Below are 26014 nucleotides of genomic sequence, written 5' to 3'. Positions count from 1 at the left end.
TTCAGGAGGAGGCGGCAGAGCGCGGGGGACGCGGCTGCAAGTCGTGGGCGGCGGCAGGAGGGTCGCGGGTCCGGGGAGCCTCCTTCTCGTGACCCAGACGGTCGGGTCCGAGAGCAGGACTGAGGAGGACACGGGGACGGGAAAGCGCGTCCACGCCGCGCGCCTCTGAGGCGCGAGTTCGCTTTCGGAAGGAGACCGAGTAAAAGACGGCTGGGCGCTGCCTAAAGAGAAAGGTCCCACCGAGATTTGAACTCGGATCGCTGGATTCAGAGTCCAGAGTGCTCACCATTACACCATGGAACCCGCTGCCAGGCATCCTGCTGCTCCCGCCACTGAACCTGGCTGCGCACAGCCCCGAGAGCCCAGGAGCTGCCTCCCGCCGGGCGCTCTCGTCACTCCGCCCCGAGCCCGCTTCCTCCGCGACGCCAGGAGGCGCCTGACTCGCCTGCCCTCGGCCGTCTCTTCAGGTTAGTTTGTCGTGGAATGAGATGAACTCCATTCGGGGTGAGCTACAGGGAAGGGCTTTTAGGGCTCCCCCAAATCCACCTGCTCTGCCGGCATTTCTAGAGTTTTCTGCCCTCAGGTAAAATTCCCGCGAGGAAAAAAAAAAAAGGTTCCTTTCCTCTTCTTTCCAAGTGTCCTATTCCCGCTGCCCTGGGAGCTCTGAAGACCCTCAGAACAGCCCCTGGGACTTCGTGGGATGTCCCCTCCCTGGGACCCCAGGTCCAAGGGTAGAGTCGCTGGGTGCTGGGGGCTTTGCCGGGGGATCCGGCCGCACACGTCGCACTGCAAGCGCCCAGGGCGGCTCATGGCCTGCCCGGTTATGTGACACAAGGTCCTCTGCTGAAGGCGCGGTGAGGCCAAACAAAAGGAAATGCTGGAGGAAGGTATATTGCAGGGCCACGCACGGAGAAAGGGGACTCCTGCTCAAAAGACAAACTCCCTGATAGGTTGTGAGGCAGGAGATAGATGGGCTCCAGGCTACACGTTTAAAAGTGCCCTCTTGTTCACACTTCCTGGGGTGAGAAGAAGATGGGCTCCAGGCCCGACATTCATCACCAGTCCCCTGTTTACATTTACTGAAGCAAGAGACAAACGGGCTCCAGGACTACATATTTATGACCTGACTCCTGTCTATATTTCGAGATCTGTACCTGAATATAAAAGCCAGCAACAGGGCTTCCCTGGTGGCGCAGTGGTTGAGAGTCCTGCCGATGCAGGGGACGCGGGTTCGTGCCCCGGTCCGGGAAGATCCCACATGCCGCGGAGCGGCTGGGCCCGTGAGCCATGGCCGCTGAGCCTGCGCGTCCGGAGCCTGTGCTCCGCAACGGGAGAGGCCACAACAGTGAGAGGCCCGCGTACCACACACAAAAAAAAACAAAACAAAAAATCCCAGCAACAGAAATAGGGTAAATAACCAGACACTGGATATTTTTATGGCAGGGACAGAGTGGGACTAAACCCTGTTAGAAGATCAAGTGGTCATCCATTTCCCATCCTTGGGGCAAGGGAAACATTGCACCTTGGGGGGTCAAAAAGGAGGGGGCACCACCCCATAATATGTGATGCTAAAGCCATGTAATGCTAAGGCCTCTGGGCTGTAATCCATCTTGGAAAAAAAGTTGCTCACGTGTGTTGGGGAGCGTCCTAGGGCAGGTCAGGTGTGGAAAAAGAAACCAGATAATTGGCCAAAGGTAAACAAAGACCTGGAAGAACTGCAGTATATAAATGACTTAACGGCCTCTTTACTGCGCTCCTCCTCATTAGGGAGGACGCCCACACCCTTCCTCTCTGGGTGGGCATCTCTGCCTTGCTTATATCTTCACTAAACAGTTTCTCTGTGTGCTCTCCCACTTCTTGTTGTGCTATGTCTCTAATAATAAACTTTGTACCTGTTTCTACAGTTTTACCTCCATGAGAAATTCATTTTTCACTGGGGGCAAGAGCCAGGGGGCGTGGTGGCTAAGATTCCTAGTTTTCATCCAGGCTACCCAGGTGCAATTCCTGGGCAGGGAATTAAGATCTTGCTTCACGCCCCCCACTCACTGCTGCCTCTCAGAGATCAGTTTCAGGGAAGAGTTTTTATAGGCAAAATTTGGGGTGCGGGGGTGGCTGCAGAGTGTGTGACATTCCTCTGACTGGTTGGTGGTGAGGTGACAGGGTGGTGTTCTAGGAATCTCAATCAGCCTCTGGTTCCAACCAATCTGGGGTCCAGGTTCTGGCACCCACTGTGAATTTACCATCCTCCCGACCCAGGTGGGTCCCTAGTTCCTGTAGAAGACCTCAAGAGACCTGTATCAGATAGTTATATATATTCCTTGAGGAGGAAACTGCACCCTGCCCCGTGGCTGCATTATTGTTTCTTGACAGCCTTTCCTTTGTTTCTGCATTTCCTCAGTCCTCTCATTAGTAACTATTTGAATCTGCCCTTGGGAACTCCGTGAGGAGGCTGAAACCTTTTTCCTACAAACAAGAAATGGGGGACATGGAAAGGCTTTTGTACATGGGAGAGACCCACAGGGTCCTGCTCAATTTCAGTGCCCCGTTTTCTTTGATACTTCTCAGTCTTGAGAGGAACAAAGGTGTCAGACAAGAAAAGGAATAATATTTTTGATAGGTTAAAAATAAACTCCCCAGAGGAACTTGTTAAGGGGATGTGGTTTCAAGGTGTGGTCAGGTGTAATCCTATTATAGGATTTGGGCTTTAGTTGGGTGATTTGTGGGAAGATGGGAGGAAGCAGGGTTTGCTCCATATTGAATACTGTTAGCATGGGCAATTCTATGATTGGAATAAGAAAGTAACAGTCATTTCCTTATGAAAAGAGGAAGATGTTTAAAATTTTGTAGGTTGCACAGTGACCTTGTTTTTCTCTGTGACTGGACAAAATTCTGAGGTAGCCTGTCTGAAGTTGATATTCTGTATCTGACATTGTTTATTTCCAACATGAGAACAAATCAGTCAGGCTGTGAAATCCCTATAACAGAGAACAAGAAAAGAGAGCACTCTGGTCTTTTAAGCTGTAGGTGCAAACCTGACTGGGTATCAGAGTGACTTTAACAAAGTTTCTGGAATTTTCTGTAGCTCAATTTCTCACTTAAAAATGGGACAAATAGGAGTTCTTCCTACGTGGGTTGTCCTAGGTTTTAAATGAGAAGTGCAGGTAAAGCATTAAGCCCGGTGCCTAGCACATAGTAAATACTCAATACATGTTAGCTTTTATCAGTCCATCACTCTCAGCATTTTTATCATCTGCCTTATTCTTTTAAATAACTGCAGACCCTTTCAGGGTATGAATGGATTATTATAAATAAATGTTCTCCAGTTGATGGACATGAAATTGACTCCAGTGTTTATTTATACACATAATACTGCAGGGGACATCTACGTGTCTATATCTAATCCAGTAATATCTTGGTATACTCCGGGGATTGGTTCCAGGACCCCTGTTCATACTGCAGATGCTCAAGTTCGTTATATAAAGTGGTGTAGTGTTTGCATGTAACCTATGCACATCTTCCTGTATACTTTAAATCATCTCTAAATTACTTAAGTTAAACACCTAATACTATGTAAATTCTAGGCAAATGTAACAGGGAAGAGCCAATTTTGACTCCATGTTGGATCTGTTTCTTTGACTTTAGCCTTTGCTTTTCGTTGCTTTTGTTATTATAATCATACATAATGGCCCGACTCAGGGAACTCTACCCAGCTGTGAATGGATGCAAGAAAGAAGAAATTAACACATCCCCTCTCTGAGGCTGGCCATTCCAGATGTTTTGCAAGACTGATGGTCTTTTTACTTCCTCACAGCTTCTCCCTCTCTGATTCTATAAAAGAAATGGGCATCCAGACCCCGATAAGATAGTTATTTTGAGACACTAGTCTGCCATTTTCTCATTCGGCGGGCTTTCCAAATAAAGTCATATTCCTTGCCTCAACACCTTGTCTCTGATTTATTGGCCTGTCATGAGGCAAGCAGAGCGAGCTTGGACTTGGTAAAGCAAATATGCCCAACAAATGTAAGTTTTGCTTTTGGAACTTTCTGGAAAATTTTTTCTGAATATTTTAATACATGGTTTTTGAATTTTTGGATGACCAACCCATGGATACTGAGGGCCAACTATTTTCCATCACTGCTTGTGTATTTCTCTAATAGCTATTCCTGTAAAGGCAATTGCTCAGTTTAGAAATATACTTGTACATACATATCTAATTTTGCTAATGCCTTCCCTATTTCCTTGAAAAGATGCTTTACCAATTCATATTTCCAATCATTTATGAGAATACTCTTTTTCTTCATACTCTTGCCACACGGAATAGCTTCTGTACCTACCATTTATTTATTGCGGTACGCGGGCCTCTCACTGCTGTGGCCTCTGCCGCTGCGGACCACAGGCTCCAGACGCGCAGACCTAGCGGTCATGGCCCACGGGCCCAGCCGCTCCGCGGCACGCGGTATCCTCCCGGACCGGGGCACGAACCCGCGCCCCCTGCATCAGCAGGCAGACTCCCAACCACTGCGCCACCAGGGAAGCCCCCTACCATTTATTTTTGCCAACAATCAACCCCTTATTGAGAGATTTCAAGTGAGTTCACACTCATTGACTTAAGTGACATCCTGGAAAAGCTTAAATCCTATGATTTTTCTCTGTTCTATTTTACGACTACTCTATTTTCTCAGATAATCTGAGCCAAGTGCAGTGTAAATATATCACTGTTGCTTGGTGGCTGCTGTTGCCTGCTGGGTTTGATACTGAGTAGGGCCCTGTGGGGCTCCTGGGCACAAAGCCTTTCTGTGTCCCCCATTTCTTTGATTACAGGAAATAGCCTTCATTCAGGCTCCATGACCTTCCAACGGGCAGATTCAAGCAGTTGCTAATTAGGGAAGGGAGGGTATGTGAGACCAGGGAGAAACAGTCAAGAGAAACAATAGTGAAGCCTTGGGGCAAGGTCCTGGTTTTCCATCCAACAGATACACACAAAGATATAATTGAGCTGTTTTGCAGATACTTGAAACCCCCTCCACCTGGAAGAAGTTAAGGATTAACGATGGTATGCTGCCCACAAGCACACAGACCCCACACCTGTTGGAACCTGAAGGTTGATGATGCTGACTCCTACTTATCTCACCACCAACCCATCAGAAGAATGTCCCCAAGCTGATCACGCCCTCTTTGAACAATTACTATAAAACTTCTCACCATCCTCTCCGGAGGTGGGGTTGGGGTGGGTGGGACACAGTTTTTGAGGCGCTAGCCTGCTGTGTTCCCTCTGCCTGGCAAAGAAATAAAGCTACTGTTTCTCTTTCCTCTGAAATTCTCTCTCCATATTTCTATTCAGCACCGGGGTACAGAAGCCGAGATTTCACACATTCTCCTTGGAAGGAAGTCACTCTATGCAGCCTACACTTGAGGAATGGAGAGTTATGCTCCACCTCCTGAAGGGCAGAGTATTTATGTAAGTTGTTTGAAATTCTTCTGTATGGGAGTTTTCTCTATTCTACCCCTCTTATTATTCTGTCACTTATTTATATCAGTATGGACTCATGGGTATTTTTTATACTTTATATTATAGTCCAATACTAGGTTATTTATATTGTTGTTCAAATTGTTCCAGCTTTGGCCTTTGTAACCACTTTCAGTTGGTTCCTGTGTCCCTGTGACATACCCTCATCAGCTTGCTTTTTGAGCACTTCCTTACTTTCTGGCACTACAAGAAAGCATTTTTTTTTCTTCTATAATATAATTGGGAAAATGATATAACCTCTCAATATAATTACAGAAGCAAGATGTTGTAAATTGATGAATATTAATACACATTCATCCGTAACTAGGGCTTTGTATCTTGAGTTGTTTAGAGTTCACTTTCCTATTCACATCCTACTATTACCTTGGTTTAGAATTTAACCAATGATTTTTTTTTTGGTAACCTTTCATATTATAAGTAAAATGAGAGCATCAGTGAACTTAGAATTACATGCCTTTTATTTAAAGAGGAAACTGGGGTACTTATTAGTGATAACTAGGAATTATATTATCAAAAGACTGTTAATTCAAAAAACTTCCATGCTGAAAGAGGCAAATTTATATGTTAAAAGAAGGAAATGAAAAAGAAGCAGCTTTCAATTTACTTTTGAACCAGAATAGTCTGCAGATTAAAAGATACTAGGTCCATTTTAATAGAGGATAAATCCCCAGTATCACAAGGATTATGGAAGAAAAAAGACCTTCTAATACTCAAAAAGCATTTCCACAGGTGTAATTAGGCAAAATAGCAGGGAATTGTACAAATAGTTATATGATTAAGAGGAAGTTGTCATTCTCACATTTCTGGTTCTCGTGTTTATTGTACCTTGGGAAAGATAAAAATTTCTAATGTTGTTCTTTCAGATGTTCAAATTTATTCTTTGGTTAAGCAATAGGCAGCAATCCCAAATGTATTACACCGTAGCTTACTTATGAACACACTTGGCCGGTATATCCAGTAGCTTTCTTCATGAAATTCAGTGTGCCCAACAACTAACACTTAGTTTACTTCTTGGAAAGACAAGAACAGAGCAAAAGTTCCATGAGTGAGAAAACAGAATCAACAGCAGCACTTGGACGTCAACTGGAGTCCCTGGTTTTCATTTTATTTGCTTTGTTTTTCATAACTACAATGTCTGACATAAGAAGAACTGTTAGTAAGCAGAATACCCCCTGTATTTGGTTATCATCAATCCTAATTTATTACGTAACTGACATCTTCGAATTAGTCTCCCTGAATGTTATGTGGTTCACTGTCCAAATACCTGAAGCAGGGAAGAGGGAAACCCTGGCCTATTAAGAATTCAGTCAATCAATCAATGCTTTCTGAGTATCTGCTTTTGGCTCAATATTGGGCTAGGAGCTGCAGAAAATACAGAAGAAAGACACTGTCTCTATCCTTAAGGGCCTTATAATCCACTGGACTAGATAAGATAGATGCATATGAAACAGAGAAAAATGTAAGAGTTTTGGTAAATCATGTGGTTTTGACTGCTAAATAAAAATGTAGAAGAGGGTAGTTAAAATAGAGCTATGATAAGTCCTTGAAGGATGTAGAAGAAATAGATAAGCTGAGAACAAAGAGGAAAGGATTACAAGTCAATATATATAATGTAGATTACATATTGTAGAAGTTTGGCAGTGAAAGGAAGGAGGAAGATAGGAGAGCACCTAGAAAGGGTATCAGGGTTAAATAAAAAATGTTTCTCCTCCTTGCAGAAGGGAGAGTTATGCTGGTATAATCAATTGAAGAAAACCACATCTTTGGGCATGGGATGATTGTGCCTCTGACTTTTCCACAAAAATTTAGGAACTTCGTCAATATCAACATTGTTCAATAAAGATCACCAAGTGAATAAGCACAAGTTCTGAAATTCAGATTGCTAAATGTGTCCACCCAAGCACTAAAATACTGGCTGATGGTACCACCTTCCCAGATCCTATAGATTACTCATACCAAGAGCCACTGTGACCTGAGTATGCTGTCACATGACAGCCAGCAAAGTGGCCTCTGCAGATTTGTAAATCTACCTACTGATTTGTAATTTAACCATCTCTACCTCTCATTAATTCATCACTGCCTTTCCTTTCTCTGGCAGCTCTAATAGCCCTTCAAGTAATCCTTGCCAAAATAATATGCCTGGTTTTCTCTCCATGTGCTCTTTCCTACTTGACTTTTCTTTTAGGCCCTAAACATAGAATTTTCTTAAGCTTTTCTCTCCTTTCCCATCCATATTCAAACCACTTGGTGGTATTTCTCTATTCTACTGTCACAAACTATTATTTCCTTTTCCTTCAACATATACTCTAAATCCTTAAACAGACATGAGGACAATAAATACAGTACAACATTGCTCTTATTAAGAAAGAAGTGGGAAAAAATAACCACCTATCTTCCTAGGAGAATTCTTACCTTTTGGCCATATCCTCTCGAACCTTAGCTATTTCTTTTATCATTTCATTTTGTGAGGGCAATGTCTTTATCCCTAAAGAGAAAAATCAAAATTTTAAGTGTAAAATTAAAATTACCTCAGTATGAACACTAACCCTATTAACAATTACCATGCTATGGAAAATTCAAAGGAATACAGGCTAGTTGTCTGTACCAAGGAGGTTACACCTTCGCTTGATCACCTTACCCTACCACCACCAGAATATAATCATATTAACCTCAGTAGTTTACTCTTTTCTACTTTGTCTTTGGAAGATATTTCTCCGAATCTGCTTTCCAACCAATACCTGCCTCCTTCCTAACATAGTCTTTCAATTGGGAAATGAAATCTGGCCATGAGGAAATGATAAATGGCCTTAAAAGTATATGGAAAATGAGGTACAAAGTAAAAGGGCGGGAGGAATATGGGAAACACACCTGTACTTGTACTCTTATTAACAAAGAGGCTTTATACCACAGGGAGAAGGAAGTAAAAGTAAACTCTCAGTCCTGTTGTATGCCTACAGTTCCATGGAAGATAAGCCTTACCTTCTAAATTTTTTAATTTACTGAGAGTGAGGGGTAAGGTCAAGGGCAACTCATAATACCCAATCTTAACAGATAAATTTAAGCACCAATGAACAGTTCCAGTAGGAGGAATTTAACACCAAGGACATGGCTAGACAAAGGTAGAGTAGTATTTAAGTTGACATAGACAACTCTCAATTTAAATGATAAGCTTTATGCCCGGATTTACAGGCACTATGCCATGTAGAAAACTTTAGCCACACCCAACTCTAAAGTGTTACTCCACAAAATTCTGGAACGTGTAATTTTAGAATGGGAATATATCTTACCTAATACAATCCTCTCTACAAGTACTCTCAAGTGGTTATCTCATTCCTCCTTAAATATCTCTGGTGATGGGGATCTCATCACCTGAGGAGATGATTTAATTGTTTGGCTGCTCTACTTGCTGGAACATTATTCTTTTCATTGACCCCAGAACCTGGCTCCATGCAACTGGCACCAGTGGACTTAGCTCTGCCTTCTGGGGCCAAGGAGTCTAGTATTAACAAATGACAGCGTTTGAACCATTTGAGAACAACTGTCATATTAAGTCTTCTCATTATTAGCCTTAAAGCCTTAATAGTACTAGTCCCCCATATAACAGGTTTCACATTCTCTGCCACGTGGTTACACTTCTCTGGGCACACTCTAGTAACTATCCTGGTGTGTCCCTCTTAAAACATGAGACTCAGAAATTCAACACTCAAGAAATAGCCTTCTGTGCTTTGCCATGTGTTCTTTTCATTTTAGCCTTGGGAATTACTATGTATGTTCATAAGTCAATGAGAAATCACTGAAATGCTTCATTCGAGGTTAATCACAGGTCTTAAGAGGCTCATGAAACGCATTTTGAGAGTTGATTTGCAAATTATTTCTCATAGTACAACCATAACTTTTACTTCTCTTAACTAAAAACATTATGGAGGAAGAGGTCCATTTCCTGCCTTGAGAGGCAGCCAATTCATCAAAAGAACCCCAACCAAACAAACAAAAAATCACTATAAATTAGATAGGTAGATAGATAGGAATGTATAAAAATGTGTACGTTATCCAATGGTGCAATTCTTTATTAATTCATTGGTACTGTTTGTTGAACTGTTTCCTCGTTCAGAGAACATGTCTTTTTTTTTTTTTAGAAGATACTTTCATTTATTTATTTTTAATAGATCTTTATTGGAGTATAATTGCTTCACAATACTGTGTTAGTTTCTGTTGTACACAAAAGTGAATCAGCCATATGCATAAGTATGTCCCCATATCCCCTCCGTCTTGAGCCTCCCTCCCATCCTCCCTATCCCATCCCTCTAGGTGGTCACAAAGCACGGAGCTGGTCTCCCTGTGCTATGCTGCTGCTTCCCACTAGCTATCTGTTTTACATTCGGTAGTGTATATATGTCAATGTTACTCTCACTTCGCCCCAGCTTCCCCCTCCCACCTGGTGTACTCAAGTCCATTCTCTATGTCTACATCTTTATTCCTGCCCTGAAACTAGGAGTATCCTCCTTCCTATCTTGCTCCTTCTCTTTTTTTTTTTTTTTTTGCGGTACGGGGAGCTCTCACTGCTGTGGCCTCTCCTGTTGCGGAGCACAGGCTTCGGACGCAGGCTCTGCGGCCCTGGCTGACGGGCCCAGCCACTCCGCGGCATGTGGGATCTTCCTGGACCGGGGCACGAACCCGCGTCCCCTGCATCGGCAGGCGGACTCTCAACCACTGCGCCACCAGGGAAGCCCAGCTCCTTCTCTTATATTACCAGTTTAAATCAATGGCCATAGCACCTGAGCAGATTCTTTTCTCGCTTTCATCTCCAACCTACATTCCATCCAAATCCTTTCAAATTCACCAGTGAAATTTCATTCAAATTTGTCTCCCCATATTCATTTACCTTAGTTTAAAGCCCTCATCATGTCTTACTTGGACTTTTATCACAGGCTCGAAACTGACCTATTTCCCATTTCACTCCCCTGTAACACATCTTCTGAATTACAGATCTGATTTGACTCCCCCTCTCCCACTTGAAAACCTTCAAATGTTCTCTATTGCCTACACTGAATGTAAACTTCTTGCATGGCACCTAAGGATTTTTCTTGGCTTTGCCTCTATAGATATCTCCAGCTTCATTTTCTTTAATTCCTGTAATACTTTGTTTTCCAGAATTCTGAACTCCTTGTAGTTTTTAGGACTTGGTTTATTCAGTCATTTTTCTCTAACTTTGCATAAATATCACAAATTCTTCTCTTCTCTGTTATGGTCAAAATGTCCTTGTCCTTTTAGTAAACTCTAACTTTCCTTTACAGTGTATTTGCACTTGTAGGGAGAATTGGGTACTTATTCTTTCCTGCTCCCATAGCCAGCTCCTCTACATTGTTATTGGACCCTTGTTTAGGATATAGTAAATACCTGCTGGATGAATGAACACATTAAATGTCTGTTTACTTGTCTGTCTTCCTTGCTTGACTCTGAGTTCCATAAAGATAGGAATTTTCTATTTGGTCATATTTGCATCTCCAGCACTTAGCAGAGGGTCTGGCATATACTAAGGTCAGTAAATGTTAACTGAAGAATGTTGTTGAAGAACAGTGTGGAACTGAAGTTCAGAGATTTCCTAAGGGTTGCAAGACAAGGTTCAAATGGAGTGAGCCTGAATTATAACTCTGTGGAACTAAGTCTTTCAGTCGGCTCTCAGGCCTAAGACAGATTTTATTTATGTAATCCTGACTAGTCTCTGCACGTTTAATGTAAAGATAATGTTACAAGAGAAGGAGGTGTGGCTGCCTTTCTGCTCTTTCAGTCCAGTCCAGCCTTTACCATGACTGGAAATTGAGAAGGTAGTCTATAAGATGAGATCCTCAGATAAGAACTTTCTACTGTAGAGTTTAGAAAACCTTCAAAACTAAACTTGTAGTCACTGAATAGAGATGTATTAGCTACCTCCCATGTGCTAGGCACTGGTCTAGTCTTGGAAGACAAAGGCAAATAAACATGATTCTTTTATTTAAAGAGCTTTCAATATACTACAAAGAGAGGGAGGAAATAAACAGGCTTTTTCCACACAAATAATGAGTAAAGAGAAGGCATACCAGGCAGAGAGAACAACAGAAGCAAAGGCACAGGGTATAAGAGTACCTGCTGTGTTTGCTGCATAGTGGGTAAGTCATTCAGTGCATCTAGAAGATTGTAGGATGGATGGTAAAGACCTGCAAAAGATGGGCCTGAGAAAGCAGCCTGTATCCAATTTGTGGAGGAACTTGAATGCCATGCTATGACATAATGATTCCTTGTGATCCAGAGAAATGGTATCATTTCATACGGTTTGCAAGGTTTGAAAGGGAAGAAAGTTACTAAATGAAAGTGGAACACTTGCAAGGGCTCTTGAGAGGGCTACAAATGCGACAAAAGAAAACTAGATTTCTGTCAAGGCAAGCAAGTGGGTTCAGTGTTCTATAAAAGGGTGGAATATTTTCTTGACAAGAGAATAGTAATTCTAGAGAACACAGGAAGAAGGGAAATGGGGCTTGGTAGGGAAAGGACAGGCCAGGGAAGAGGACAGGCTGAGTTGGGCAGGTGTAAAAGAATGGGAGAAACTAGCTGATTCTAAGTAAGGTCTTAAAATTGGCACAGTGAAGGTAGAATTCAGAGATGAGAAAGGCAAGGATTTGGTAGGCAGTCAGTAGGGCTATGGGTAGAACAAAAAACTCAGGGTTCCTATTGGAAGTTTGATAAAGTTATAGGGATTCTCTGATGATTCCTTCCTTCCAAGTGTTAGAAGAAAGCTGGAGGAATTAGCAATAAGCTTTGCTAGCAGAGGAAACTGGGGTTTTTGTGTATTTCCCCTAAGATTCCCTAATCCTGTGGCCATGATGCAGAATCTTCCAAATACTCATTTTTTCTTAATCCTCTCAATGGTTCATTTGGTCCTGGAAAAGAGTCTCAGTTGTTCTAAGTGTACTAAGATGCTGTGGCCTATTTTAATGCAACTTTTTCCTCTTATTTAATTGACCCAATTAAAAGATCCAATTTATATGACTGGAATTAAGCCAACTTAATGGTTTACTTGCATTGGATTGCTGGTCCAGTGCTCAAGGAGTACATGATCTACTGGATAGAATTAAAAGGAATTAAGAAATGAAAGAATTTTGAGGAAATTTGGTAAAGTTTTTTACCTATCAGCTCTAACACCATTGCTTATTTTTTCTCTGCTACCATGAGGATCTTTACTAGGGAAGAAGATGCTGTAATTTCAACAAGCACTTTGAATGGTTTTAATTAAACATTAGTAATGGTAGCAAATTTTATTATAACAATCATAGAATCAAAGAACTTCTTTATTAGAAGGGACCTTAAAAGTCATCTGATTTCTCCCTATTCTGAGGCTTGAATCTACTTCCTATTGGCCTGGCAAAAGTTTATTTTTAATGTTAAGCTGATATTGTACAAACCCTCAAAGTTTCACTCCTTGTTTCTAGTTCAACCCTTTGAAGAGACACTAAGGAAATAAAACCTTCTGCTTTGGGGCATCTCTTCAGATACCTGAAGGGAACTTCCCTATCTTCCCTAAATCTTATCCTCTCCAGCCACGCCTCTCCAGCTCCTTTAGTTGTACTTCAAATGGCACATTTTCAAATCCCTTTACCATTCTTGTCTCTGTCCTTTTAATGTACGCCAGTTTCACTTTTAAAATATCTTTGGGTGTGGTCTGACCAGTTCAAGGAAGAACAGTTGTAAATTCCAGGACATTATGTTTTTTTAATAATGCCAGATATAGTTAAGTATTTTGGAAGCTACATCATTCTTTTGATTCATATTGAGCCTACTATCTCAAGCCCCAAAATTTTTTCTCACATTCTCCTAACCAAAACTTTCTGAAAGAGGGAATATAAAGAGAGGAAAGTGAGAATTCAAATGGCTGAATTTTCTACATTCTGGACTAGTCTTTAACCAGGTCTTAATTTTTGGCTTAAATCAAATCACAGCACTTCTATATTTGACTTTCTCTAACTATAATGAAAGAAGATTAAATTCTTTTGCTTCACAAATATATATTAGTTGTCTCAAAACTAGATGCGTGGATTTTAAACTGGAGTGCACATTGGAATCACCTGGGGAACATTTTCTCAAGTGTGGGGCTCTTATGTCTGCCCCACCCAAGACTTATTAAATAAACAGCATAAGTCAAAGCACACCCATTTTGGGAAAACATCCTAGTAGATTCTGCTGTATGTCCGTGGTTATAAATTACTACTTTATATTCCCTCAAAAATTAATTTTTGAGCACTAATTTTGTGCCAGGCACTGTTACAATTATACATGCTGTCTCAGCTATTTATAAGCAAGAACATAAACATAATTAAACAAACCACTAAGAAATTAGGTAGTCATCTTGCATGGTCACTTACCTTTAAATACTTGAGTGACCAGTGTCCGTGGAGCTCTGAAATGGGCATAACGGCACCCAAGGGCTGGATCAAGCCTATGATTGCAAGAGTTGGCTTTTCAGGTTAGGAGGGAAGACCTTTTTATACAGGGATATCTTGTTTTTGACTACTTTGACAGAATCTTCAGGAAAAGGAAAGGCAGGACTTCCCTGGTGGCGCAGCAGTTGAGAATCGGCCTGCCAGTGCAGGGGACACGGGTTCAATCCCTGGTCTGGGAAGATCCCACATGCCACAGAGACACTAACCCCGTGTACCGCACCTACTGAGCCTGCGCTCTAGAGCCCAAGAGCCACAGGTACTGAAACCCTCGCACCTAGAGCCCATGCTCCACAGCAAGAGGAGCCACCGCAATGAGAAGCCCGCGTACAGCTACAAAGAGTAGCCCCCACTCGTCGCAACTAGAGAAGGCCCTTGCGCAGCAACAGAAACCCAATGCAGCCAAAACAAAAAACAAACAAAGGGAAAGGCAAAGCTATAGCCTGTAGCAAAGATAACAGCAGCGATGTCATCCTCCCTGAAGCCATCCTCAATTATGCCCACTGTCTCTGTGAATTCCTTCACATTTGTTTTCACCTTCACCAAGCCAGAAATTATACAGTTTGGCAGATCATTTATGGTTGGTCGCTGACTCAGAGCTCTGTGAAAGATGATAAAGAAGGAAAAACGAGAGAGATCATGAGAGAGAGATCATTGCCATGTAAGTAAAATTCTACTTTGATTGAGGTGGTTAATCAATATGCTAATAGTCTCCCTTTATTCATGAAATTTGGGAAAGGTCTAATGTATACCAGCTTGATAAAGGTAAGGATCTCAGAGTAAAAGTTTGACCCTGGATGGCATTGAAAGAGAAGCTGTTGGAGAAGTGAGGGAAGGATTGTTTTATTTGAAGAGTACATGCATGGTTTCTCAAGGCCTAATAAAGCTCTCAGTGATATGATAAGTCCACAGTCTAGTAGCTTCTACCCATATATCAAGAAATCTGCAGAACTGGACTATCAGCATTCTGTTGAGTCTTTTTTCCTCTTCAAAGGCCCAAGAGCCAGGCTTGGACCATCATTTTCCAAAAGGTATAATAAATTGCATGTGTATAGTGACTTACAGTTATAAATTGACTTTACGTACATAAACGTATTTGAGTCTCACGCAAACCCAACGAAGGAAACAGGACAATTGTCATTATCCAGGTTTTATAGATGAGGAAACTGAGGCCTGAAGAAGTTAAGTGGCTTGCCCAAGGTCACACAGCCTAGGATTTTAGGATTTATTTCAAAATGTTTTTTTATTAACTCTCTTGAGCTCCTCTGGGCATGGTAAGTAGTATTTCCTACAAATAGCATAGGATAAGGTGAAGAATCTTGGACCTTTCTAAAAGCAGTGTGAATCCTTGGATCCTGTGTTAACAGCTCTGAGAATCCTCAGCCCATCATGGTCAGACAGAGCTGGCCTCTTCTTAGGAACAAGATATGTTTAAACAGTATTACTGGTTTGCTGTATTATTCCATATAACCTCAATATATTTTGTGATCACCAAAGTTATGGATGCTACAGTTTGCATAATTGGGTGAAATAGATGCCTGAAAGCTTGTTGGCAGACACAGTCTCAAAATATCACCCCACTGATTAATTTCAAAGGAAAATATATCTTTACAGTAAAGAAACCTAGTAGATACCACCTAATCCAGTGATCGAATTTTACATCATTAATACGCAATGAGCTGCTATCATACAGCTCCTGATGTGATCCACCAAGAAGGCACAACATAACATATGAGTATTCACACCAAGACTGTTTAACCTAAATATAATAGAGGAAGAACAGCTGTGAAAGTCCAAATTTAGAGACTTTTGCAAAATAAATGGCTTCAATTCTCAAATAAACGAAAATCCATGTCAAAAAAATAGAGAATTATTTCATATTGAGAGATTAAAGAGGTATGACAACTAAATGCAATGGTGTAATGCCTGACAGAATCCTGGATTTAAAACTTAAAAAGCCACAGGGAATTCCGTGGCAGTTCAGTGGTTAGGACTCCACACTTTAAGCCACACGGCATGGCCAAAAATAAAGAAAAGCTACAAATATTATTGAAACAATTTGGGAAATTTGAATATGCGGTATATTAGATAATGGTATTTTTATCAATGTTAAATTTACTAAGTGTGATAATTATATTATGTTTATGTAAAGAATGCCCTTTTTCTTAGGCAATATATGCTAAAGAATGTAGGGTAAAGTGTCTTATTGGCTGCAACTTACTCTCGACTGGTTCAGAAAACAAAATGTATGAATACATGTATATATATATATGGATGCTATATATATATGGATCTGTCTATCTCCAGAGAGAGGGAGAGAGAGAAAGCAAATATAGTAAACTGTGAATAATAGGTGAATCTAAGTGAAGGGTATATGGGTGCTTATTGCACTCACTATTTTATAGGAAGTAAATCTAAACATTGGACATCCCCGGTGGTGCAGGGACACGGGCATGTGGGTTCAAGCCTGGGAAGATCCCACATGCCGCAGAGCAACAAAGCCCGTGTGCCACAGCTACTGAGCCTGCACTCTGGAGCCCTCCAGCCACAACTACTGAGCCCATGTGCTGCAACTACCAAAGCCTGCGCGCCTACACCTGTGCTCCGCAACAAGAAGCCACTGCAATGAGAAGCCCGCGCACCGAAATGAAAAGTAGCCCCCGCTCGCCGCAGCTAGAGAAAGCTCATGCGCAGCAACGAAGACCCAACACAGCCAAAAATAAATACATAATTTAATAAGAATAAAATAAAATAAAAGTTGAAAGAGAAAACAGCATTTAAAATCAACCTCTGGAAATGCTATCACAGTCTACCTTGTAGGCTCTGTGAAGACTCCTATCCTTGAAACGCTCATAGGACTCCATGCATTTCTTTATCATATTCTATTCTCTGTCTTCTTTTTTTTAAATTTTCTTTTAATTTTCTTTATTATTTTTTCTGTGGTACGCGGGCCTCTCACTGTTTTGGCCTCTCCCGTTGCGGTGCACAGGCTCCGGACGTGCAGGCCCAGTGGCCATGGCTCACAGGCCTAGCCCCTCCGCGGCATGTGGGATCTTCCCAGACCGGGACACGAACCCGTCTCCCCTGCATCGGCAGGCCTACTCGCAACCACTGCGCCACCAGGGAAGCCCTGTCTGTCTTCTTGTTAAGAGTATTAAAGTAAATATCCATTTCTCCAGTCTGTCATTTATTACTTGTGTGATCTTGGGCAAATTAGGTTCTCTAAGTGTCAATTTTTATATTTGCAAAATGGAGATCAAAATAGTACCAACCTATAGGGCTGCTGTGAGGATTAAATGAGATAATGCGCGTAACTCATTTAGCACTGTGCTTGTCTTATATTAAGTCCTCAAAAAGGTAGGGTGTTATTATTACTATTAGTATTACTATTAGGTCTTTAGTCTCAGTATTCTCATGCCAGTATAATGCTTGGCTCATGACAGATGCTCAGTTGTTTGTTGGATGAATGAATGAACCATTTTGTTGTTGCTATTGGGCATCATGTAAAAGGAGCTGGTACCTCAGGGAACGATAAAATGGTTAATGCCAAGGAGAATTATAGCCTGAAAATTATAGACCAGTAGATCTTGGACTTCTGTGGGGGAAAGGTAGAAATCTAATCTCAGATTCTGTGGACATGCTTAATGTAAACATAGAGGTAACCGTACTATTAGCCTATGTGAACAGTCCTTATTCTTTGCCTTGGCTGTTACTGCCCACCTCCCAGCCTGGGAACATACCTGTGTTTAGGCTTCAGGCCAAACAGTTCATGATCAAACCTTTGGTTCATCTTTTTTTCCAAAAATATATTTGCTAATGATTGACCACAAATCTTAAAATATTTAAATCGAGAAGTCAACAACACATCAAAAGGATATCCATAGTCTCTGACACGATTGAAGATCCAAGCCCCTCTTCTGGTGCTGAGGAAAACCTGAGGCATGGGGAAAGAATGTTTGTTTTTGCCATTCTCTGACTCATTTCTCTGAAGGAATGGGAACCCAGTTTCTTCAAGATGAAGTTCAGACTCATTAGTCTGGCTTTTTATTCCCTGGTAATATATATATTTTAAAATTTCCTGCCATTTTCTTCTCAAACACTAAGCTTACAATTAAATTGGTGTAGTCACTGACCAAGACTATGTCTTGCTCTGAACTACCAGTGCATTTCTGTTTAATGTCATTATGCCTCCCTGAAAAGCTTAATTCTCCAAAGCCTATTAATTTTTCAGATCCAGATCAAGTCTCCCTCCTCCATGAAGATACCACTGACTGTTCTGGCTGATAATTTTCTCTCCATCTTCTGAACTTCTCTAGCACTTGTCACCTGTCCAACTCATTTAAAATCATGGAACAGTAAAGCTGAAAGCAACTGGACATCATTAATCCAAAACCTTCAGTCTTTATTTTGCCTTTGACATTGTTTACATTATTACAAAAAACTTACTTATATTGACATGTAACATTATATATTCTTATTTTTTATCTTTCCAAATGTGTTTTCTCCAAGGTGGGAGGTAGAGCATATACATCCTTTAGTCACCAACCTATCATCAGCATCACTTCCTTTTATTGAGAATTGTAACCTGTAAATCGCTGTACTAGGTCCTTTATCTATATTTTTATTTAATCAATACAACAACCTCTTGAGGTAGGTATTGTTATGTCCTTTATATGGGTGAGGAGAATGGAGAGGATGAATAACTTGCCTGAGGTCATATAGCACTAAGTGGTAGAGCTGAATTTCCTACCTAGGTCTGACTGACTCCAAAGCCTGTGCTTAAGTAATGTTTCATCGATTATTTAAGGGAAAAACTGAAGATTGCAAATAGCACAAAGGGAGCTGGTCCGTCTTTCTGTTATCTGCTGGCTAAAGTCCACATTCAGAGCTGATAAAAAGTTTGGTATTCAACTACCTGGCAAAAGCATCACTTTATATTATAAAACTCTCTGGAGATAGTTTCCCGGGTTGTAAGCTATATAAGTACATTGTTTTATGGTGTTTTGTCTTAACACTTCGTGTTAAAATGTGACCTGTCTATAGAGGGCTAATCATGTACTTCATACATATATTCTCACCGATGGTGACCTTAAACTCTACCATAATTAAGCACTTTTACGTGTCACCGTTGAAAGAGCCTGCGTGGTCTTAGGAATCAGTGGCTTTTTGTGCACTCTATATAACTTTTAACATATAAGTTATGAGTAATGTAAATGCTCAGAGCTTTAATTAAAAAGTTCTCTGTGTATAAAATAGTGACAAAAATACATACGTCACAAAGCTTTTTCAGACACAGCTACCTTACCTACACCCGCTCCTGCTGCCTTGTTCTTTGGCAATTTACAATTCCTCAGTGCTTGTAAGGCCCAGCTCCTCTACAGCTGACCATTTAACAAGCCAATGGTATTAAAGAAAGCTCATGCCTTCGGCCCCCACCACATACCTGGTACATTCTTTTATCGTAGCACCCATACTCTTTATTGTTTATATACCTATTTCCTAATAAATGCTTGTTGAATTAATTTGTGGAGTAATATATGAAATCAGTTTTGTGGTGACCAATGGGGATAGACTGAGAGGAAGTGTTACTGAATGGAGTTTGTGGGTAAAGTTCATTTAACAAAGTTGTGGCATTAAACTTCTATTTTTAAAAATAATTTAAAAACAATTTGTGGAGAAGCACAGCTTAAAGTTACTGAAGAACAACCAGGCATTTATGTATTGCCAATAAAGTTGTGATTCAATAAATATATGAATAACAAAATATATCAATAATGTCTTTTTTTTTAATAATGTCTTTTTCTAGGAATTTATAATGAAAATACTTCCTTCCCAGTTCAAAATCTATCATACAAAAAATAATACAAACCAAAAAACGCAAGGATATAGAAACTGCTTTAGAGTGAATGTTATTCTGTGTTACCTCATTGTATGCAAAGGCTGGAGAGAGCTGCTTGTATGTGCTACAATGTGGTGGTTGCTTTTCATACTGATATCCATGTTGTCTTTTTTTTTTTTTTTTTGGGATTAAAGACCTGATGAGAGTTCACTTTAATGCAATTGACTAGGAAATTTGATTGTTTCAGTCACATAACATTTTAAGATAATAACTGGAATTATGACTAATTACATTATAACAAGACATATCATGGACGCCAAAGACATTGAAAAATTTCTAGGAACTTCATACAATTTTGGAAACATATTAATAACATATATCCATAAAAATATAAACTAAAGAAGATTAAACATTGCTTCTTTTTTTCTCAAGAAACTGTAAATAAAATTTAATAGGGTATCATGTAGCCAGAAGGAGGCAGTGCCCCATTTAGAGGAGTGATTGTTATGTCAAAGTGATCTCCTACAGGGAACTCATTAGACTGCAGGGTTACAGAATCATCAGTCTTCTTTCTCCTAGACATGGTACTGCCAGTCTTCTTATTTGATAGCTGAATGTTTTAAGTGCCATAAAAGAATCACAGGATTTATCTATGTACCCTTTCTAGCTCCTGGGTAGATTTCTTTTACTAAACTAGTCAGTTTGTTCAAGGTTGCATTCAACCAAGTGTACCACTGTAGCTCACTGGATTGTACATTTCTGCAGGAGGACGTGTCCATTCCGTGATGGGAGACATTGCTGGTGGTGAAGACACACAGCAGCAGCAGGTACGTCTTCTCCTTTTTCTTTTTTTAAATAGATCTTTATTGGAGTATAATTGCTTCACAATACCGTGTTAGTTTCTGTTGCACACCAAAGTGAATCAGCCATATGCATACGGATGTCCCCATATCTCCTCCCTCTTGAGTCTCCCTCCCATCCTCCCTATCCCACCCCTCTAGGTGGTCACAAAGCACTGAGCTGATCTCCCTGTGCTATGCTGCTGCTTCCCACTAGCTAACTATTTTACATTCAGTAGTGTATATATGTTGATGCTACTCTCACTTCGCCCCAGCTTCCCCCTCTTACCCTGTGTCATCAACATCCTCTATGTCTACATCTTTATTCCTGCCCTGCAACTAGGTTCATTAGTACCATTTTTTTTTTTTTTTAGATTCCATATATATGCATTAGCATATGGTATTTGTTTTTCTCTTTCTGACTTACTTCACTCTGTATGACAGACCCTAGGTCCATCCACCTCACTACAAATGACTCAATTTCATTTCTCTTTATGGTGAGTAATATTCCATTGTATATATGTGCCACATCTTCTTTATCCATTCATCTGTCGATAGACACCTAGGTTGCTTCCATGTCCTGGCTATTGTAAATAGTGCTGCAATGAACATTGTGGTACATGACTCTTTTTGAACTATGGTTTTCTCACAGTATATGCCCTGTAGTGGGATTGTTGTCTTTAGGAGGATTAGATTGCTTCTTTTTTCCATTTGGGGAGTAAAGAAGACAATTCCCCCACCATCCTAGGAGTGAAAAGCTTTCAATGACTGAGTACACTTTCCTTCAGATAAGAGCATTATCACTTCTACTGGCCAACAGGTGATCCACACTCTGAATGCTGCATTCTAACAAGCTCTCCCAGCAATCACCTGGTCTTCTTAAAAGCCAGAGGCAGACTCTGAAGAGACAGCTGAGTGAGATTATGAGCACAGTTTGTGGTCATGACCAAATTCCTTAGTGTGAGGCCAAGTGAATAATGGGAATCTAACTTGTAACCTTGGCTCCATCACATCATCAGTCAAAATGTTGCCAACTGAGGCAGTGAAACCAAGCCCTGCATTTGCCATTGGCACTGATGGGCTGTGTGCAGGTATCCATACACTCTGCTGCGTCCACCTGCAGCTTCCTTGGTGAAGCAAAGTAAATAATTCACTAATTAAAACCTGTTTGGCTGTGTGGCCAATTTCCACAGCCAGATCGCTTCCAGAATTCCCAATGCCAATTATAATGACTCTCTTTCTGGTGAAACTCTCTGGATTATTATAATCTTGACTATGAAAGTATTGTACTTTGAACTTCTCAATTCCTGCAAGAGAAGGGAAAATAATTACTGGGTGATGGTTTATCTGATATCATTTGTTAAATCATTCATTTTTTTTGCAGTGTGTAGAGTTTATGCATATATTCTCTGTATGTTCTCCTTTTACTCAGGTGCACTGTTGCCTTTCTGAATATTTTTGCCTGTTTTCTTTTCCCATCACCTCAGAGTGGAACCTTGTGATTTCCTTTTCATAAGTAGTCTGCTGAACTAAGGATCTGTTAGCATTTTAGACCCGTGGGCTCACAAATCCAAACTGCTTCAGAAAACCTCCATTCTCTTTTGCCTTTTCATCCTCTATTTTTTTAAATTGAAGTGTAGTTGACTTATAATATTATAGCAGTTTCAGATGTACAGCATAGGAACTTGATATTTTTGTAGATTATGCAACATACAAAGTTATTACAATGTTACAGTCTTTTGACTATATTCCTTGTGCTGTATATTACAACCATGTGACTGATTTATTTTATAACTGGTAGTTTGTATCTCTTAATCCCCTTCACCTATTTTGCCCATCCCCCACCCCCTTTTCATCTTCTCTAAATACCTACTTCCATTCCAATGAGAGTATATATGTTTTTACATACTCTAGAGTATGCATAGAGTAGTTTTTTCCCCTCAAAATGAAAATCCAGGCCAAAGACTGTAATTAAACTCTTTCTTTAAGCTTTCTTTATTTTCTTCCTTAGAAACTCGATATTTCTGTTTGTTACTTCAATTGCTAAAAAAGCCTTCATTCAACCTAATGCAGATCAACTCTTATTATCCCTAGGAAAACTAAAATCATTGTGAAACTAAATATAGAGCCTTCTAATTTTCCTCTAGTCCCCCAAATTACTGTTATCTCTACCTCCTAAATAGCATTAATACAAGTTACCCCAACATCTTTCAGGAGAATATGCAGAATTAGGATAAGCCTTATTTCATCCCAAGGTAGGAATCACTCAGACAACAATCCTCCCATTCTTTAGGGATCAGGTCACAGGCATAGTCCAAGTGTCTTCCTTCCTTGTAGGCTACTTACTAGGAAAGCTTTCCAAGGGTAAGTGAGCATTGGTGTGATGGCCAATGCAAACCATAACTCCATCGAAGACATTCACCTCCTTTTTCCCTTCAGATACCGTGACCACCTCCCATTGGCCTGAAGTGGAGAAATCAGGCTGCTTCTTCACACTGCACACAGTGGTCTAAAAAGAAAAGGGGTAGCCACAGGGCACTATAACCACAGCCTATATAGTGGACATCTTCCCTGACAGGACTGTCCTTGCAGAGGGTAAACAAACGGCTGATACCACATAACAGGCTCATGCAGGGGTATTTGATTTTCATACTCCACAAATCAGAACTTTTTTGTTTGGGGCTGTGGTCAGAGTGAGAAAACTTCCATGAGGCAAGCTAAATAAAACAGAGTTGGCAGACTAATGTTGCACTCTCCTCTGCTTCTAGAGAAGTGCAAATTACTAGTTCTCGTGGACCATACCCTAGGGCAATGTGATACTTGAATAAAGTTTGGGCTTCTCTTGTGCTTCTGAGACACTCCATGCACTAAATGCCTATTCCTCCCCATACCCCCAGACATCCTGAGACCCTCTGATGCCTTCTTACCGCAAGTCCTGTTCTCACTGTCTGGCCTTAAACTTGTGACTGAGCTAGAGGCCTCCCTTTCCTAATAGAGTAGAAAAACATCTCAGTGACTCATATTTTATGTAAATGAACCTCTCTGACTCCCATAAATGCCCATTTTACAAGTAACTATAAAGAAAGAAGGTGTGAGATGGGATAGTCAGTGGCACAATTTTTAGCTTTAAAAAATAGTAATAAATATGGGTTACTCTACCCAGCTTAAGGAAACATAAAGAATGTGTTCTATGTGCTTCTGGGTTTATGACCCTAATGTCTTGGTTGACTAATAGAGATACCCCCTTGTATACCCGAGCCATCCTATACTATTTATTGTTCTTCTCTATCACGTTCTTACTTTTACACAGGCTGGTGCTTCTGCCTGGATCATCCTTTTATTCTTTCTTCATTTGGAGATACTCACCCTTCAACATTTAGCTTGGTATTATCTCCTCTAAGAAAATTTCCCTGGTGCCTGATGCCTCATGCCCTGATGGGTTAAGTGTCCCTCCTCTGAGCTGCAATGAATAGATTTCAGTGGCCTTTATCACTCTGTAACTCTTTATTTTTAATAATTATGTTTACAATTAAATTTCATTTTTCTGTCTCCTTAACTAGACTGTGAAATCACTAATTTTTTGTTTTTGTGTCTTCAGTGCTTAGTATGGTAACAAACCTGTTCAATAAGCATTTAAAGAAGTGAAGAGAAGCACCACTAGGCTGTAAATGACTGACTTTGGAAGTCATCACTGGATACTGCCATTTTAATTTTGTTGTTAAAGAGAAAGAGTCATGATTTAGAAGAATGATCAGAAGGTAGAAGATTTGGGCTTTTTGCCAGCTGTCAGAGTATTGATTCTTTTATGGTCATGGTTTAGAATGATAGGAATATCACAGAAGACTTTACAGCAGGAAAGAACCCGTGAAGTGATCTAGTACAGCCATCTTGTTTTACAAATAAACTGAAGGCACATCGGCATTGAGGAACTTACTTGTCTGAAGTCACAAGTTGATTAGTGGTAGAGCAAAGACTAGAACTCAAGTTTTTGTTTCCCAATTCAGTGTTCCTCCCTCTACACCAGCATTAACTTATTTATTCCCTCATAACTTTTCAATACCTACTTCACTGGGTTGTTGTGATCACATAAATAATGCACTGGAAAGTACTTCAGAAAGTATAAAAGGGCTAAGCAGCAAGTTGTGGAAACAGAAGGTTTTAAAGTTCCCATACCTGTCAGTTCCCCTCATTGTTTTATTGTAATCAAATGATATAGAATGAAGGCAATGAAATGAAGGTGGCTTCCTGGATCTGCAGTCAAAATACATAGAAGAGGGACCTTTCCATGAATATTTTGAGGCACAGGGAAGACACAGAGTGGAGTTTGGATAGGATAGATACATGAGCATATCAAACCAATCTAAGCACTGGTAAATAAGACCAGTTATTCATTTACTTGACAAACAACTCAGAACACAGAGATACCCATGAAATTCCCTACCTTAAATCGAATGTACTTTAGAAGGTCAAATTCTTTGGCATACATCCTGAAATACTCCAGGACCTGGGAGTTGTGCATGAAGTTAGGATAGTGATCTGGGATGGGATAGTCACTGAAGCACATCATCTCCTTAGAAGTGTTGATGATCACTGACTTGTAAATAGTGGCCCTTTCTACTTCAGGTTCTTCCTGCAGTAAATAAAAAGCATTCATGGCAACTTGAGAATTAAGGTCATGGTTTATAAACAGCCAACAAACATTTGAAAAAGTTTTCTGAAAGAAATGCCAATTAAAAAAAAGTCCCCTCCCCACAACCCTTCACATCTCCCAGTATTTGTGCCCTTGTGCAGTCTCTTCCCCTTGAATCTAAGTTGTCCTCATGGCTTGCTTTTGACCAACAGCATGCAGTTGGAATGATACTGAATGGCTTCCAAGACTAAGTGATAGGTAGTCTTGCAGCTTCTGTCTGGGTCTCTTAGAAAGCTTGCTCTGGTGGAAGTCATCAGCCACGTAAGAAGTCCAGCTACTCTGAGATCATCATCCTGTGAGGAAGCCTGAGCTAGCCACATGCAAAGCATGTTTGGGATAGAGAGATGTGCAGCCAGCCCCCAGAAGGTCTAGTTATCCCAGCTGACGTTCTAAATATGTGAGCAGAGGGGTCATGGCACACGTCCAGTCCCAGCTGTCACCTGATTGCCATGACATAAGACTCCAAGTGAGACTGCCCATCTGAGTAATAGTCTTTTAAATAGTATATATATTTCAAAGCCTTGGGAAGTTTCAAGGGTTTCATACACTTGCCACATTGTTCTCCAGGAAACACTGTACTAACTTACATTCTGTCCACTATGTGTTCTCATTTTACCTTGTTTTTACTAATTTAAAAGACAATTACTCAGT

At 40.7% G+C, this 26014-nt stretch overlaps 1 protein-coding gene and 1 non-coding gene across 2 annotated transcripts in view; both read right to left on the bottom strand.

Moving 5' to 3' along the window:
- Positions 1-25327, bottom strand: part of LOC137209123 (flavin-containing monooxygenase 5-like) — a 28054-nt gene extending 2727 nt beyond the window's left edge. Inside the window, 9 exon segments of the mRNA XM_067710346.1 lie at positions 7940-8012; positions 10548-10558; positions 13931-14021; positions 14024-14108; positions 14416-14596; positions 17736-17929; positions 21838-21980; positions 23020-23182; positions 25115-25327. Coding sequence (XP_067566447.1) covers positions 7940-8012; positions 10548-10558; positions 13931-14021; positions 14024-14108; positions 14416-14596; positions 17736-17929; positions 21838-21980; positions 23020-23182; positions 25115-25327 — 1154 coding nt within the window.
- Positions 232-303, bottom strand: TRNAQ-CUG (transfer RNA glutamine (anticodon CUG)). The gene has a single exon. It is a non-coding gene; the product is annotated as a tRNA-Gln (tRNA).
- Positions 25328-26014: the final 687 nt, after the last annotated feature.

Source organism: Pseudorca crassidens, chromosome 2 (genome assembly GCF_039906515.1).
Source record: "Pseudorca crassidens isolate mPseCra1 chromosome 2, mPseCra1.hap1, whole genome shotgun sequence".
Lineage (NCBI taxonomy): Eukaryota > Metazoa > Chordata > Mammalia > Artiodactyla > Delphinidae > Pseudorca > Pseudorca crassidens.
Note: the sequence above shows the minus strand (reverse complement) of the source record. Positions and strands in the feature narration are given on the sequence as shown.